The sequence below is a fragment of the Artemia sp. Qi Xiang Cuo genome, unplaced genomic scaffold (genome assembly GCF_049724085.1).
Source record: "Artemia sp. Qi Xiang Cuo unplaced genomic scaffold, ASM4972408v1 HiC_scaffold_3164, whole genome shotgun sequence".
In the NCBI taxonomy this organism is placed as follows: Eukaryota; Metazoa; Arthropoda; class Branchiopoda; order Anostraca; family Artemiidae; genus Artemia; species Artemia sp. Qi Xiang Cuo.
The window spans coordinates 98,042-114,191 of record NW_028300559.1 but is presented as its reverse complement, the minus strand read 5'-3'; the positions used below and the strand labels follow the sequence as shown (position 1 = coordinate 114,191).

The window sequence follows — 16,150 nt, the reverse complement described above, 5'->3', positions numbered from 1 at the left end:
TCAGTGGCTGATATTCCAGGCGGATATTGAATTGAATTTTTTCATTTTCACATGGGGTCCCAATGTAGCTCATGTCCGCCGCTTCCATCATGCAAGCCCAATTTTTTTTGTTCTATAATTGTACCCTTATATTGTGGTTTTCTTTGTCTAGTCTGTTTCCAATCATCTTCCATATAGTACTTATTCGTTGCCTAAACTCAGTCCCGCAATCTGAGCAAATTTCAATTTTTCACAAATTTTTCAAGTTTTAAGTCACTTGCCCGTGATTCTGGGTAAGTGGGCGCCCCCAAAAATTGTCCCAAATTCCTCTCTGACCTTAGCACTTGTTCACGGATGGTTAAGGCCGTGAATGGTTAGACTGGTGCTCAAGCGCTAACCATGCGCAACACACGTAGCAACAATATATTCATTTTCACATGGGCCCATAAGCAACGCTTAGCATTCAAGCTTCTCTCTTCAGGATAGGCGGAGAGGGGGTACCCACAATATCCAATCACTTTCCAAATAGTATCTATTCATTGCCTCAGCTCAGTCCAGCATTCTGAGCAAATTTCATTTTTTCACAAATTTTTCTAGTTTTGGGTCACTTGCCAGAGACTCTGGGCAGGTGGGTGCCCCCAAAAATTGTCCCAAATTCCTCTCTCGCCTTAGCACTTGTTCACGGAAGCCCACAGGCGTGAATGGTTAGGCTGTTGCTCAGGCGGTAACCATGCGCTACACACATACCAACAATATTTTTTCATTTTCACATGGGATCCCAATCTAGCCCATGTCCACCGCTTCGCATTCAAGCTTCTCTCTTCAGGATAGGCGGGGAGGGGGTGCTCGCCGTCTCCGATCACTTTCCAAATATTATCTATTCATTGCCTCATTTCAGTTCAGCATTCTGAGCAAATTTTATTTTTCAATATTTTTTTCTATAGTGATATAGAAAAAATAGTGACATAGAACCCTCACAGAAAAGTGATATAGAAACCCTCACATAAGGTCTGTGGATTATCATCAGGGGTTCCAGTTGCAAATTTTAATTAATTATTAGGGGTTACTTTTTCTTTTAGGGGTTCCGGCGCTGCCTAAAATTGACTATTTGGGCTTTTTTTTTAGCAAAACTCTCTGAGCTTGTGACAAACCTAGACAGTCAAACCCAAGACACAAACACAGACAGTCAACTAAATATTGGGCAACCAATATTTAATTAATTTTTTGTTAGCGCAACTGTCTTAGCTTATAAATGGGTTCACTCGCCTAACATTCTAGAACAGACAAACCTAAAACCTTTTAGGTTTTGGACCCTTATTTCCCTTGCAATTTCAGGCAACTTGTTGGTCTAACTTATAAATAAATAAATTTATAAGTTACTTGCCTTGCACTCGCTTAAGTGGCTTTAAAGGCTTATTTGCCTGTCATTCCAAGCAAGTTAACGGTTCTATGTCAGTTCTAAATTCTTGGTCAACCTGCCTAAGACCATAGGCGGGCGTGCATTGTTTGCCTCTTATTCCAGGCAATCTATGGATGGGTGATAGATAGACTTATCTATCAACAAATAAAATGACATTATTTTTATACAATCCTAAAAAGGGCTTATCCCAGATTTGTCTCTCAATCACTTGGACTATCTGTCTTGGCTTTTTCTGCAATTAGCCATGCCTTGAAGCTTTCAGCCTTCAGCCCTGGGTTACGTGGGTATTTCGTTCCTTGGAAATTAATAATTGTATACTGGATAACCCTCTAAAAACACAACTAACAAAAAAATAAATTAAAGAAGACAAACTAAAATAAAAGGAATGAGAAGGTAAAAAAAACTCCTTAAAATTTTTACGTTTGCTGAATTATTAAGAATTGTTCAAGTTTCTATCTCTTCAACCTTGTTTGATCTGGTTCATTGTAACCTTAGAATTAGCTAATCCTAGAAATTTACATTAGATTGCCCCTACAAAGAAAAACCTTACAAAATATAACGTGTTCCTCTTGTTTCTTTTCCATTCACCCAAACCAGCACCTAGAAAGAGAGACGTGACGAGGCAATTGCCGTTGTAAGATGTTTATACTTAACTTATTTATTAAATTTAATTAAAACTAATTTATTTTATTTAAATCAATTTTCCTATATTTTTTAAATTAATATCTATTAGTTTAAAGAAATTATTGTAAATTAAATAGATCATTAATAAAATTTTTATAAAAACCAACAAATGGTTAATTTATTTTGTTATCTTTGAATTAATTTTATTATAAATAAAATACATTTTATCTAATTTTGATTTAAATTAGTCAATTCATTGTAATCAATGCAATTTATTTCAATTTTATTTTCTAGGAGATGAATGAAGGAATACTTCAGCGAATAGCTCAAGAGCAAGAGAATTGTATTCTTGCCAAAGTGAAACTCCGTTTTGAAGCCGAGAAACAATTTCTAGTTGTTCGTTGAGCAATATTTAACCAAATATTTGTCGAATCTCTAATATATCGTTCATAGAAAATGGAGAGAAGGGAGGAGGGAAAAAGAAATTTACTTGAAGAAGTGTTTGATATGTAGGCAAAACTAGGGCAGAGCCCAAACTCCTATAAAATGGGGGTAAACCCCTCTTGAAAGATTTTAGCAGTATAGATAAATTACTTAAATAAGCCAAAAACTAGTCGTTGAAAAGGTTTAGCCCCGATCTCCTCTAGCCTATTGATCTTCATCTGCCATGGAGTAGTGCCAAGAACCCCTCTTGATGTAATTACCAAACGCCCAATTCAAGAAAGATTTTTGACATTCGAGGATTATGTTAAACATCTCCTGGAAGAGATATTTATTATTCACCAAATCTGTCTCAAAGAATTGAAAAAAGAAAGGGTTGTACAAGCACAACAACATGATAAAAGCTCGGTAGAAAGTTCAATAAACATTGCAGAAATAGTATATGTAAGAAACCTAGGAGGATCGCTACAACTTCCCTATCGTGGTCCCTATTTTGTCCTAGCCCTATTTTGTCCTAGCTCTATTTTGTCCTAGCCCTATTTTGTCCTAGCCCCAACTAGAGGTGGCAATTGTTTTCTTCTACAAGAACTTTCTACAGCAAAAAGTATACTAGTTAATGTGATACGCATGAAAAAAATAAACAATAATGCATTCTTTTTGGAAATTAACCCAAAAATTAAGGTAAATTATAACAAACTAAAAGAGTAAACGAAAAAAAAATTGGGATAATTAAATAATGAGGAAACCACTCCAGAAGGCAAGGTATCACCAAGGATTTGCTTAAGGTTGAGTACAGATAGTTTGGAAAATTCTGCAAATACAACTGATAGAGATACCGATAATCAAGAAATCCGAGAGGAGGGAGTGAAGAAATCTCCCGCTCAAGAAGGATTGAGGGTAATCACGCAAGAGCAGGAAACAAATTCTACTGAAAGAAATGGTAGCGGAGAAACTGGGACAATCGAAGTTCCAGAAGAATCCCTTTTGACACCCCAACCAAGACGATCCTTGCGTGAGAAACGCCAAACTATGCCGTTTCAAGCTGGTTTTCAGTAATAATAATGAAACGAAATAATAATAGTTCTTACCAGTAATTATTTCTTGCGTTTCCTTAATGGTTTAATGCCTTTAATGACTCTTTGCAATCTTTTTATCCCACAATTCAGTTTTTTCTTCCTCTTATCCTGTCCACTCGAAGAGTTTGCAGAAGCTATTGCTGAAGTTTCGCTGTCCTTTGATGATGAAGACGTATTCGAAGATGAATTGTTCGATGTTGACGAAGTATCAACTGAGGAGCTTGAGATACCTTTCTCGCTATCTGCACTTATCTTAACACAGCTTGTTTTACTGTAAACATAGAATCTAGCTTGTCTCAAAAGCCGAGTCGGCAAAGTTGTATGTATATGACCTATGTCAATATCCTCACCAGCTTTAGTCGGAATCCGAATGACAAAACATTTTGAAGTCATCTTTACAATAATCAAAGTCTAACTGAAGGGTCTCAAGTCACAACACAATTCAATAAATCTACTTCCCTGACCAAATTCCAATTTTTCAGATCAAGTACAAGCAATAAATATGAATTGGGTCACTATTTTACTGTTATGTTTTCAGCGATTATGTAAATCAAGTTCTCAGGACATGCTATCCAAACAACAATGAAGCCATGATTGTTTCTTAATTGCCCCCTCGTGGATCAATAATGTCCCCTAGCGATTATGTAAATCCAAGTGAGAAAATTCCTGTTTTTTCATTATCACTGAGAAAACCATAAAACAGACATGAATTGCTGTTGACATCCATAAATGTGACAAAGTCCATGTTTTTCAAATTCTCACTGACAAAAACCATTAAACATCCATGAAAAACATCAAATAACTCGACCAACACACACATAACCATCCAAGAAAACATACATAAAATTGACAAAATTCCTGTTTTTCAAATTCTCATTGATTCCCCCACTCGTGAATCAATAATTACCCCTAGCGATTATGTAAATCAATTTCTCAGGACAGGCTAGCCAAACAACAATGAAGCCATGTTTGTTTCTTAATGACCCCTCCTTGAATCAATAAATTACCCGATAGAGTATTTACATCAATTTATCAGTACAGGCTATCAAAAAAAAAATGCATACTTGTTTGGTTCGTAATTCCCCCACTCGTGAATCAATAATTCTCCCTAGCGATTATGTAAATCAATTTCTCAGGCCAGGCTAGCCAAACAACTATGAAGCCATGTTTGTTTCCTAATTTCCCCCTCGTGGATCAATAATTTCCCCTAGCGATTATGTAAATCAAGTTCTCAGGCCAGGCTAGCCAAACAATCCCATGGCATTCACGTCATGCTTGTCCATTCTCAGTGAGAAAACCATTAAACAAACATGAATTGCTGTTGTCATCCATAAATGTGACAATGCTCCTGTTTTTCAAATTCTCACTGACAAAAACCATTAAAACAGACATAAATGTGAGAAAATTCATGTTTTTCAAATTCTCACTGACAAAAACCATAAAACATCCATACTTTGATGTTGACATCCGAGAAAAACATCAAATAAATTGAACAACACACATATCCATCCATGAAAACAACCATAAATGCGACAAAATTCATGGTTTTTCAAGTGAGAAAATTTCTGTTTTTTCATTCTCACTGAGAAAACCATAAACCACGTGGTGCTGTTCGGACCTCATGACCCCTCTCTACTGACTGGATGTCTTAGACTAGTGATAGTGCTGTACTGTGGTACGAATTGCTTGTGCAAAACCCAAATGAATTAGTAGAAAATAAAGTTTTAACAAGAAATGTCTGAAAAGTATTTTTTTGGGGGAGTGGGAGGCGATGACAGAGTGGATGTCTTAGACTAGTTATAGTGCTGTACTCTGGCATGAATTGCTTTCGAAAACCCAGATGAATTAGTTGAAATAAAGTTTTAACAAGAAATGTCTGAAAAGTATTTTTTTGGGGAGTGGGGGCGATGACAGAGTGGATGTCTTAGACTAGCTATAGTGCTGTACTCTGGCATGAATTGCTTTCGAAATCCCGGATGAATTAGTTGAAATAAAGTTTTAACAAGAAATGTCTGAAAAGTATTTTTTTGGGGGTAGGGGGCAATGACAGAGGGGATGTCTTAGACTAGTTATAGTGCTGTACTCTGGCATGAATTGCTTGAGAAAAACCCGGAGGAATTAGTTGAAAATAAAGTTTTAACAAGAAATGTCTGAAAAGTATTTTTGGGGGATGGAGCGATGACAGAGTGGATGTTTTAGACTAGTTATAGGGCTGTACTCTGGCATGAATTGCTTTCGAAATCTCGGATGAATTAGTTGAAAATAAAGTTTTAACAAGAAATGTCTGAAAAGTATTTTTTTTGGGGGGGGGGGGGGGGGGGGGCGAATACAGAGGGGATGTCTTATACTAGTTATAGTGCTGTACTCTGGCATGAATTGCTTTCGAAAACCAGGATGAATTAGTTGAAAATAAAGTTTTAACAATAAATGTCTGGTTTTTTTTTTTTGTTTTGTAAACACAATTGGCTGAAATAAAAGCGGAAGTCTTAAAATCACAACTCAAGTTCAGTAAATAATTCCTTTGTTTATTTTATTTTTTTTTTTTTAAACATGATTGGCTGAAATAAAATCGTAACTTTTAAAATCACAACAACTAAAGGTCAGTAAATAATTCCTTTGTTGTTTTTTTTTTGTTAAACATGAGCTATTGTAGAAAATAATTTCATTATTGTAGAAAATATTAATGTAATGCATGTAATGATTTTTTTTTTTCTCTCTCTATTTTTTTTGTCATTAGAGTGGTTATTCCGTATATGTACCTTTTTTTTCACGGGTATTAAATGAATAATATTAATAATAATAATATTAGTATTAACAAATCTCTCTCCCGTTTTAAAAGAAAATTTTTATCATCCTTTCGTTAGCATCATTATTCGTATTAATGTAATTAAGAGTTTTTTTTTGTCATGTATTTGAATTTTCAATGTGTGTTTGTGTCCTTCTTTTTCTTTTTTTTTTCTTTTTGTTTTCATTAGTGATTACTCCGTCTACTGTACCTTTTGTACCTTTTTTTGACGGGCAATAAATGAATAATAATAATAATAATAATTAAACACTAGAAGTTTGGACTCATTAACAGAATGGTCTTTGTCAATCTGGGTGTCTTCGTAAGCTGTCGTCTGCTCAGCTGCGCTTCTTACAGCAATAGGTTGTCCGACGACTACATCACTGCCTGTATCTGCTTGGCCAAACCTGAAATAGGAAATACATAATTTGTCTTTTCCATTTTCTATTGCAGATTGTTCTTGTACTGGATTCATAATTTTTTGCGAAAATTCCTACAGGCTGTAGTGAGCCAGCACCTCCAATTGTAAAAACTCAACATCATTGTTTTCTAGAGTTCTTAACCCTTTCGAAACTGCCAAAAAACTTTGCCGACATGATTCAATCCTGTGCGGCTTGAGATACAAATGTTGCGTAGGAGGGAAAATATTGTGACATATGGCGGGATTTATCAGAAATTCTCCAGCTAATGAAAAGAGTAAGACCTGACTGGAGCATAATACAGATGGAATATAAGATGATTCCAGCTTAGCGCAACAGCAGCCCCGAATCGCTGAAAGCAAAAAACGGAAGAAATCTTTGTGTAACCCACAAAGTGTAAGCAAACTGATTCTGGAGATGGAATGTGAAACCAGTCGTTTTGTAGGATTAACTCGACAAAGTAGTTATTACCGCTTAGGGATGAGATTGCAGTACCCACGACCTCACGAGATACCCAAGACCAAAAGTCTTGGTAACACTCCTCTTCCTATATCTGAGCTCTTGCAAGTTAGCACACTCTTTTTACCAAGGTCTGGTCTAATATAGGAGGCCTACGATGGTTCAATATGCTTCAAAGGTGCAATATCTTGAAATATCTCAAGAAATACTGAATGGAAGAAAGCTATTGCACAGTAAGTCTTACAAGTAATTCTTCTCTACTATTACTAAAACCCTTTATTATTCTTCAGACTTTGTTATTGTTCTTTCCAAAAAGTAAACAGAAGCAAGTGATGATCATGATGAAATTTTGCTGTTGTTTCGTGAAATAAGTAGATGCTTGGTTTCGTCCTCTCGATTTTCGCTGCAGATACTAGGTTTTACACCTCATTTTCCTGCTGGATATAGCTAATATGTTGTACAATTTTGGTGTGTGTGTACTAGGTTTCGGCTGTGAAAAACCGGCAAAATACGCTTTTATCAATGTAGATACTAGGTGGTATCTCAGCAACTATAGCAGATAGAAAAATTCGGACTTCACCACAGGATTTGCCGTGTTAAGATTAAGAGAGGCCCATCCTTAACTCAAAATCGATTTTTTTGTAGATACTTGGTTTTGGCAGAGGATAGCCGCCAAACCACGGCAAATCCGTGCTGCAGTCGTAGCATTAGTAGCCGTATGCAAATAGCACCTTTGGTTTTTTTAACATCCCCTTCAACACATGATGAAAGTTTCAACTTAATACCATCAACCGTTCCTCAAGCATTGCTGATACGTCCTCTTGACAACGTATGTGGGCATAACGCGGTTCGATTTAATTCAATATAATTTAAATTTTGTCAAAATTTTTCACCTTAATACCCTTAGCTTTAGTAGCAGTAGTCCTAGCACCAGTAGTTATAGTAGTATAGCAGTAGCAGTAGTAGCAGTAGAATGAATAGTAGTAGTCTTAGCTTAAGTAACAGTAGCAGTAGCAGTAATAATAATAGTTGCAGTATTAGTAGTTGTAGGAATAGAAGCATCAGTATTATGATATTATGATTACGTATTATGATATATTAGTGTAAATATAATATGCATTATATATATTAGTATTATGATGTAAATATTGTCTTTTGGTTAGTTCAACATCCCCCACAACAAGCCTTGTTAGTTTTAATTCCAAACACAAAACTGTTCCTAACATATTGCTGATATGCCCTTTTGACAACCTGCAAGCGGATGGCGTTTTGTGATTTAGTTTACCTTTCTCTCTAAAACTTCTCTCAAAATTTCACCATCATACCCTTAGGCATAGTTGTAACAGTAGTCACAGCAATAGTATTAGTACTCAACCTAATGCAATTAGCCATTGATATGACACTGCTGATATGCCCTTTTGATAACCTGTATATTCATATACTTCTTAATGCTCTTAGCCTTACAAGTAGTTGAAATAGAAGTAATAGTTGGAGCATTAGTAGTAGTAGAAGTAGTAAATGTGGCAGTGGTAGTTGTATTAGTAGCAGTGTGCACATATTGCATTTTGGTCAATTGCTCTACCACTTTAAGCAGTTTATGAAAATTCCAAATTAATGTACAAATTAATTCTTAATATATGCTATTTTGACAATCTAAATACACATAGTGTCTTTCGTGAGTTCGACTTTGCCATCCAAATTCTCTCAAATTTTATTTCATCGACTTAACCTTAATAGTAGTAGTATCACAGTAGTTGTGGTGGTAGTAGGAGAAGTAGTTGCAGGTTAGTTTTGTATTAGTAGTAGTTGCAACAGTAGTAGTGACAGGATTAATAGCGGTAGTAGTATTTACATCTTGCGTTATGTCGGCTGAACATCCCTTTGATGATGCCCCGGAAGTCTCACCTTGACACGGTAAGCCGTTCCAAATATATTGCTAATGAGCGCGTTTGACCCCCTTTTGACGCCCTTTTCATCTTAAGGGGCAAAAGCTGTCCAAGTCACTTGGCTATCTCTTCAATGTTAAAGACATTTTGTTTGTTTAAAGCAGCAAACAAAATTGTGGTTCACCTGATTCTGGAGACTAATGGAAAATATTTAGTTAGATTCACTTTTTTTTCTTATGCCCTCTCTATTTTTTAAATGTTTTTTCTTATACATATTTCTCTTGGATTTTTTCAAGAAAACTATATTAAAAACTTCAATAAAATTCATACTAGATTTTAAATTTTTTTAAGACTAAATATTTGTTGGGACAGTTCATGTTGATTTTACTCAATTAAAGACCTTTTTTCACTTTGTTTTTTTTTCGCTGCAATCGATTTGGAGTTACGGAACCCTCAACTTGAACATGGGTTGTTTAATTTTCGGGTCAGTGTTTAAATTAACAGGCGTTGTGTATAGTTGTTTTTTGAGCATGATACCACTAAAATTGGATAAACAGACTTCCAAAGTATTTGATGGACTTGGAGGAAGTATCTGTGCAAGAGGAAACCATTACATAACCACCGAGACTAAAAACAATAACAGCTGGCCGCAATTTAACATATGGAATCTTGAAAAATGCTCGTTGTATAGTCAATGTGTCTTATTTTCTAAAGAACTACGAAGATCTTGTAATCAAACATATGTAAATCCGAATTTTAAATTTTAAATAAAAATTTTATTTTTTCCCATGCCTGCCCCAAAGACGTTTACTTTAACCCCCCCCCCCCCAAAAAAAAAGAATTATTTTGGTTACTAAAAATTTAACCCTTGTGGTGGAGGGCCATTTTGGGGGTATTTCCCGTCCTTCATTTTAAACTGCTATTGTTTAGTATTTTTACTGGGAAAAAAGGAAAAAAAATCGGTCCTTTTATGATGCAGCCCCAACCCAATATTCTTCATCTAAGCAGAACCGGTTTCTCTAACGCTTTATATTATTTAAATATACCTAAGTATTATAAAAATAAATAGTTTTATAAAAGATTTGGGGATATACTATTGACCAGTAGGGGGGAGGGATTGACGGTAAATTAGATCATGTCTGCATGCCTAATGTACTAGGTACAATGATTCTGTATATTATGAAGTAAGAATTTTTTTTTTTAACTTTACAATGTCTAAATACTTTACCCCCCCCCAATGTGACAATATATAGCCAATATTATATATTTCAAATATATTTTTTCCCTTCTCTTTGTATTGTCACAAACAAAGCTTAAAGAAAATAATTAAAAAAAATCGGGTATAAAATGAGTTAATGGATTAAAAAATTCATTTTTATGGGCTCTATCACACAGGTAACAAATATTTTATTAAATCTTGAAAAAAAGTATTCGGTTATATTAATTTTATTTATCAAAAAAATAGTTATCGTACTTTTCAGCGTTTTCAAAAATTGGTGCCCCTGGACTTGTGTGCATTTTGTTTTTACCTATTTATTCATCGTTGGATTTAAGTTTGATGTGGGTTGGAGTAAAATTAAGAAATAAAGACTTGGAATCACGGATCCCTTGATTTGCTGCAGTAAATTTGCTTGATTTCTAGGTGGAATCCCAATATGTGACATGCTTTAGGGGCTACCATTTGAGAAATTCGCGTATTTTTTTTTACTAAGGGTGACCAAGATGCATCCTGACAAAGGGATAGTAATCCGTACGAAACCAAAGGAACCATGTAATAATTCTTGGTTTCCGTAAACAAAATACAATATCGACTATATGCCCCAGTTCCTACTATTTGAAGCCAGGGATAATTGCCAGGACCCAAAAGTCACATGAGAAAGCGCATTGCCACTTATTTTGAAGCCAGAAGCTCAAGCTATTGATCTTCAGAGCATGTGAACATGACTTTCTGCTACCCAAGAGGTCCTTGATCTGGTCGTTACCCATAATCTTATCCATTGTTACTTATACTTGCCTAATAACTTGAAGCCTATCTTTTTTTTATCAGTCCCTGAAATCAATAGCTCCCTGTTTTTTCCAATTCTGAACCTTTTCTAATCGCAGACCGAACAAAATTATCTTGTATATGTGGGGAACTACCAACCTTTCAAAGTCCTCGCTCTTTACGCTAAGGTTTATTAATGCTTAACTTCAAGTCTTTTGTAGTCTAAAAAATTAGAAAGCCAGGTACGATTTATCTTAGAGGATCAAGAAATTCATTATTGGCAAGGGCTGGTATTTAAATTCCACCAAATTCCACAATACCCTACTCCCTTCGTGGAAAATATGCCCCACGATAAATTCTCCATAGAAAATTCCTCCCATGCAACATTCTTCTACAGAGAAATTACCCCTGTGCAATTCCATCCTCGCTGCAAATTCCCCTAAGAAAATGTCTTGCTTATGATTCCGCCTCAAAAATAATCCTTAGTATACTTTCATTTTAAAAAAAATGTTTTATTTAATTTATGATCGTTTTCAAGGTCAATGTAAAAGCCCGCGCGGTGTGGAACTGGTTTCCTGGAAATTACCCCCCCCCCAATGGAAAGTTTTCCCACAGAAAATTTTCCCATGGAAAATTTTTCTTGGTGATAATTCCCCCACGGAGGATTTTTCCGTGGGAATCCCCTTCCAACGTAAAATTCCAACTCCACTGAAACTTTCCCCCAAACAATTCCCTCGAAGTATTTCCACATGTAAAATGGGATCACCAACGAGAAAGTAAGACAAATAGAACGAATGTCGTATACGCATTCTGGAAAATTCCTCCCTCTTAAAATATCCTCTAAAGAGCTCATCCCCGGAAACTTCCCTCTCAATGTGTAATTCCCCCCATAGAAAATCTAGACCCATAAAATCTCCCGCCCCTGAAAAATGTTGGTATACTTCCCTATAAGGGCACTAGAACTTTTAATTTTCATTCGAATTAGCACTCTCGCGATTTTCTACGACCATTGGTTCGATGCGATCGCCCCTGGGGAAAAAATAAGTATACACACATCCATGATCTTCTTTCTGGCCAAAAGTACAAAATTCCACATTTCAAACAGTTCGTGATAATGAACTGTATAGTAAGAGCGATACGTTAGTAGAAGGGCCTTATTGAGTCGTCTCCCTCACCCCTGCTGCCACCTATAACTTTTTTTACATAATTCATGGATGGTTATGTGTGTCGGTCAATTTATTTGATGTTATTCATGGATGGTTTATTGATTTTGTCAGTGAGAATTTGAAAAACATGAACTTTGTCACATTTATGTCTGTTTTATTGGATGTTTTATGGATTTTCTCAGTTAGAATGAAAAAAACAGGAATTTTCTCACTTGAAAAAAAAGGAACTTTGTCACATTTATGTCTTGTTTTTATGGATTGTTATGTGTGTTGTTCGATTTATTTGATGTTTTTATGGATTTTGTCAGTGAGAATTGAAAAACAGAAACAGACTCACTTAGAAAACCATAAACCACGTGGTCCTGTCATGAGTAGCACCCATTTGGAACACCTGTGCTGTCTACCTCAATTCACATACCGTGAATCATTAATTGCCCTTAGAAACAACAAATTAATTCCCCTTTCTTGACAGATCAATCAACCAATGACATCATCTGTCAGACTTTAAAATTTTCGCCTAGAAACGATTCTCCAGGAATAGATCCAAGTCAGTAATGTATTTGCTTTGGAAACAACTCTTTTGGTAAAACTCCAAAGGATATTAATAACCACAGATCATGGAAACAATTCTCCAAGAAACATCACAGTGTTGAAATGTTATAGCGCGGGAATCAGCTTTCTTATTAATTTGAAATGCAATAGCACAGAGATGCCAAAAACAAAGGCAACACGCTGAATTACGCTTAGGGATTATTTGGGCGAAACTGTTTTAGACAGGTTATGGAATTATTTGGGCGAAACAGTTAGAGACATTTTAAAAGAAGATTTTTGAAGAGATTTTGGAAGAGGATTTGAGGGTGAAACTCTGTGGTCGTTATAATACACAAGTTTCATTTGAACAGTGTTGTGAGGTCCTCTAACCCAATCCCAAAGGGTTCCAATCCCCCTACCCCAACCCCGAAGGAAGCCCCCGGTCCTCAAAGGTCCACTGGGCTCCCAAAGAGCCCCAGCCCCCCAAACGCCCTACTCAGACCCTCAAAGGCCCTTCTCTGGTCCTCAAAGGGCCCCCGGACCCCCAAAGGGCACCCCGGACCCCAGAGGCCCTCCCCCCGGTCCTCAAAGGTCCCCCGGGCCCGAGAAGCGCCGCGGGGCAGGAATGCGCCAGATGGGGATGCACCGCAGGGGGATGTGCCGCGGGTCGGGGGAAGCGCCGCAGGGATGCGCCGCAGGGATGCGCCGCAGGAATGCGCCGCAGGGATGTACCGCAGGGATGTGCCGCAGGGATGCGCCGCAGGGATGCGCCGCTTTTTGTTAGAGTTCTAGTTTACTTTAATTTTAGTTTAGAGTTTGATTTTTTACCTATGAGTTTCAGTTAGAGTTCTATTTTAGTTTTTGTAAATAGTTTATAGTTTTTATCATAGAGTTTTTGTTTAAGCTCTAGTTTAGTTTTAGTTAATATTTTATATTTTTATATTAGTTTAGTATATTATATTTTTTTATATGTTTATAGTTTATTTTCGTTTTATTTAATATTTTGATGTCTTACATTTGAGTTTAAGTTAGAGTTATAGTATAGTTATAGTTAATAATTTAGAGTTTTTAGCTTAGAGTCGTAGCTTATAGTTTTTGTTGAAGTTCTTGTTTAGTTTAGTCTTATTTTAGAGTTTAGAGTTTTAGATTAGAGTCTTAGACTAGAGTTCTTGTTAGAGTTCTAGTTTATTTTAATTTTATTTTAGAGTTTAGATTTTTAGCTTAGTCTTATCTTAGAGTTTTTTTGTTAGAGTTCTAGTTTAGTTTAATTTTATTTAAGAGTTTGATTTTTTTACATTTGAGTTTCAGTTAGAGTGTTAGTTTAGTTTTAGTTAAGAGTTTGGTGTTTTACCTTATAGTCTTAGCTTATAGTTTTAATTTGAGTTCTAGTTTAGTTTATTTTTAGTTATTATTTTATAATTTTATATTATAGTTTTTTTTTTTAGATTTATATTTTATTTTTTTTTTATATAATATGTTAATTTTTTTAAATAATTTTGTAATTTATATTTAAATTTAATTTTTATTTAATATTTTAGATTTTTTATATAATAGTTTTTATTGAAGTTATAGTTTATTTTAGTTTTATTTAATAGTTTATAGTTTTATCTTATAATCTTATCTTAGAGTTTTTGTTAGAGTTCTAATTTAGTTTAATTTTAGTTAAGAGTTTGATGTTTTACCTTTGAGTTTCAGTTAGAGTTCTAGTTTAGTTTAGTTATAGTTAAGAATTTAGAGTTTTTAGCATAGAGTCTTAGCTTAGAGTTTTTGTTTGTGTGTGCGTGTAAGTTTTTTTGTGTGTGAGAGTTTTTTTGTGTTTGCACATATCAATTATATTTTCCTAAGATAATATAAAATTTTCGTGTGTGTATATTTGTGTAATAATTTTTTGTGTGTGTGTACGTTTTTGTGTGTTTTTTTGTTTTTGTTTGTATTAGTTTTTATGTGTGTGTATGTTTTTTTTGTGCATGTATTATTTTTTGTGTTAGTTTATTGTGTATTGTTTGTTTTTCTTCTTGTTTGTGTTTAGTGTTTTTTTGTTTCTTTTTGTTTTTTTTTATATGTTATTTTTTTTGCTTTAGTTAGTTTTTGTGTGTGTGTGTAAGTTTTTGTGTGTGTGTAAGTTTTTTTTTTGTGTGTCTGTTATTTTTTGATGGTGTTTATGTTTTTGTGTGTGTGTAAGTTTTTTGTTTGTGTGTAATTTTTTTTTTGTTTTTAAGTTTTTATGTGTGTTTAATTTTTTATGTGGTTTTAAGTTTTTTTATAAGTGTGTATTTTTTTGTGTGTTTGTATGTTTTTGTGTTTGTCTAATTTTTTGTGTGTGTGTATGTGTGTGTTCATGAGTACTTTTTTGTTTTTGTTTTTAAGTTTTTGTGTGTGTGTGTATTATTTTGTGTGTGTGTAAGTTTTTTGTGTGTGTGTAATTTTTTGTTTTTTTGTAAGTGTGTTTTTTTTTTTAAGTTGTTGTGTGTTTTTGTGTGTTTTTGTGTGTGTGTATTTGTGTTGGTGGGTTTTTGTCGGTTTTTGTTTTTATGTTTTTGTGTGTGTGTATTATTATTTGTCTGTGTGTAAGTTTATGTGTGTGTGTAAGTTTTTTTGTGTGTGTTAGTTTTTTTTTGTGTGTGAGTAATATTTTGTGTGTGTGTGTTTTTTTATTTGTTTGTGTTAGTTTTTGTGTGCGTTTAAGATTTTTTTTGTTTTTTTAAGTTTTTTTTTTTTTGTTTGTTTTTTTTTTTGTTTTTAAGTTTTTTTGTGTGGGTGTATGTTTTTTTGTTCGTGTTTGTTTTTTTTTGGTTTGTTTAATTTGTGTGTGTGCAATTTTTTTTTGTGTGTGTAAGCTTTTGTGTGTGTGTGTGTATGCGCGTGCTCGTGATAATTTTTTTGTGTGTGTGTATGTTTTTGTGTGTGTGTGTATTTATTAGTTTGCTTGTTTGTTTTTGTGTGTGTGTATGTTTGTGTGTGCGTGTAAGTTTTTGTGTGTGTGTATTATTGTGTGTGCTGGTTAGTTTTTTTTGTGTGTGTAAGTTTTTATGTGTCTGTGTCTAATCTTTTGTGTGTGTGTGAGATTTTGTGTATGTAAACATATCAATTATATTTTAATAAAATAATATAAAAATTTTCACTTCAATTCAGATTTTTCTCAAACAGATGAAAGAATTTAAAATACTGTTCTAAATTTTTCATTGAAGATAGAAAAGTTCAAGTTCTCTTCTGAATTTTACCAAAGAACATAATTCAATTCTAATTTCTCCAGAGAAAATAAAAAGCTTCCACTTCAGTTTTAAGTTCACCAAGACATGAAAAATTAAAAGTTCACTTCTAAATTTTTCCGTAGAAGATAGGAAAAGTTATACCATGATTCTGATTATTTTCCATGAAGA

General features: G+C 34.5%; 1 protein-coding gene across 1 annotated transcript; it reads right to left on the bottom strand.

Moving 5' to 3' along the window:
- Nucleotides 1–2,681: 2,681 nt before the first annotated feature.
- LOC148938530 (uncharacterized) lies at nt 2,682–4,039 on the bottom strand. The gene is made up of 2 exons (XM_089107722.1): nt 3,553–4,039; nt 2,682–2,782 (listed from the first exon to the last, which is right to left on the bottom strand). Exon 1 carries the CDS (start codon nt 3,931–3,933, stop codon nt 3,559–3,561), a length of 375 nt encoding a protein of 124 aa, XP_088963848.1. The 5' UTR covers nt 3,934–4,039; the 3' UTR covers nt 2,682–2,782; nt 3,553–3,558.
- Between the last annotated feature and the right edge of the window lie 12,111 nt (nt 4,040–16,150).

Bases quoted from the DNA above. Each gene is read 5' to 3' on its own strand.
- LOC148938530 (XM_089107722.1), bottom strand. From the start codon at position 3,933: ATGACTTCAAAATGTTTTGTCATTCGGATTCCGACTAAAGCTGGTGAG.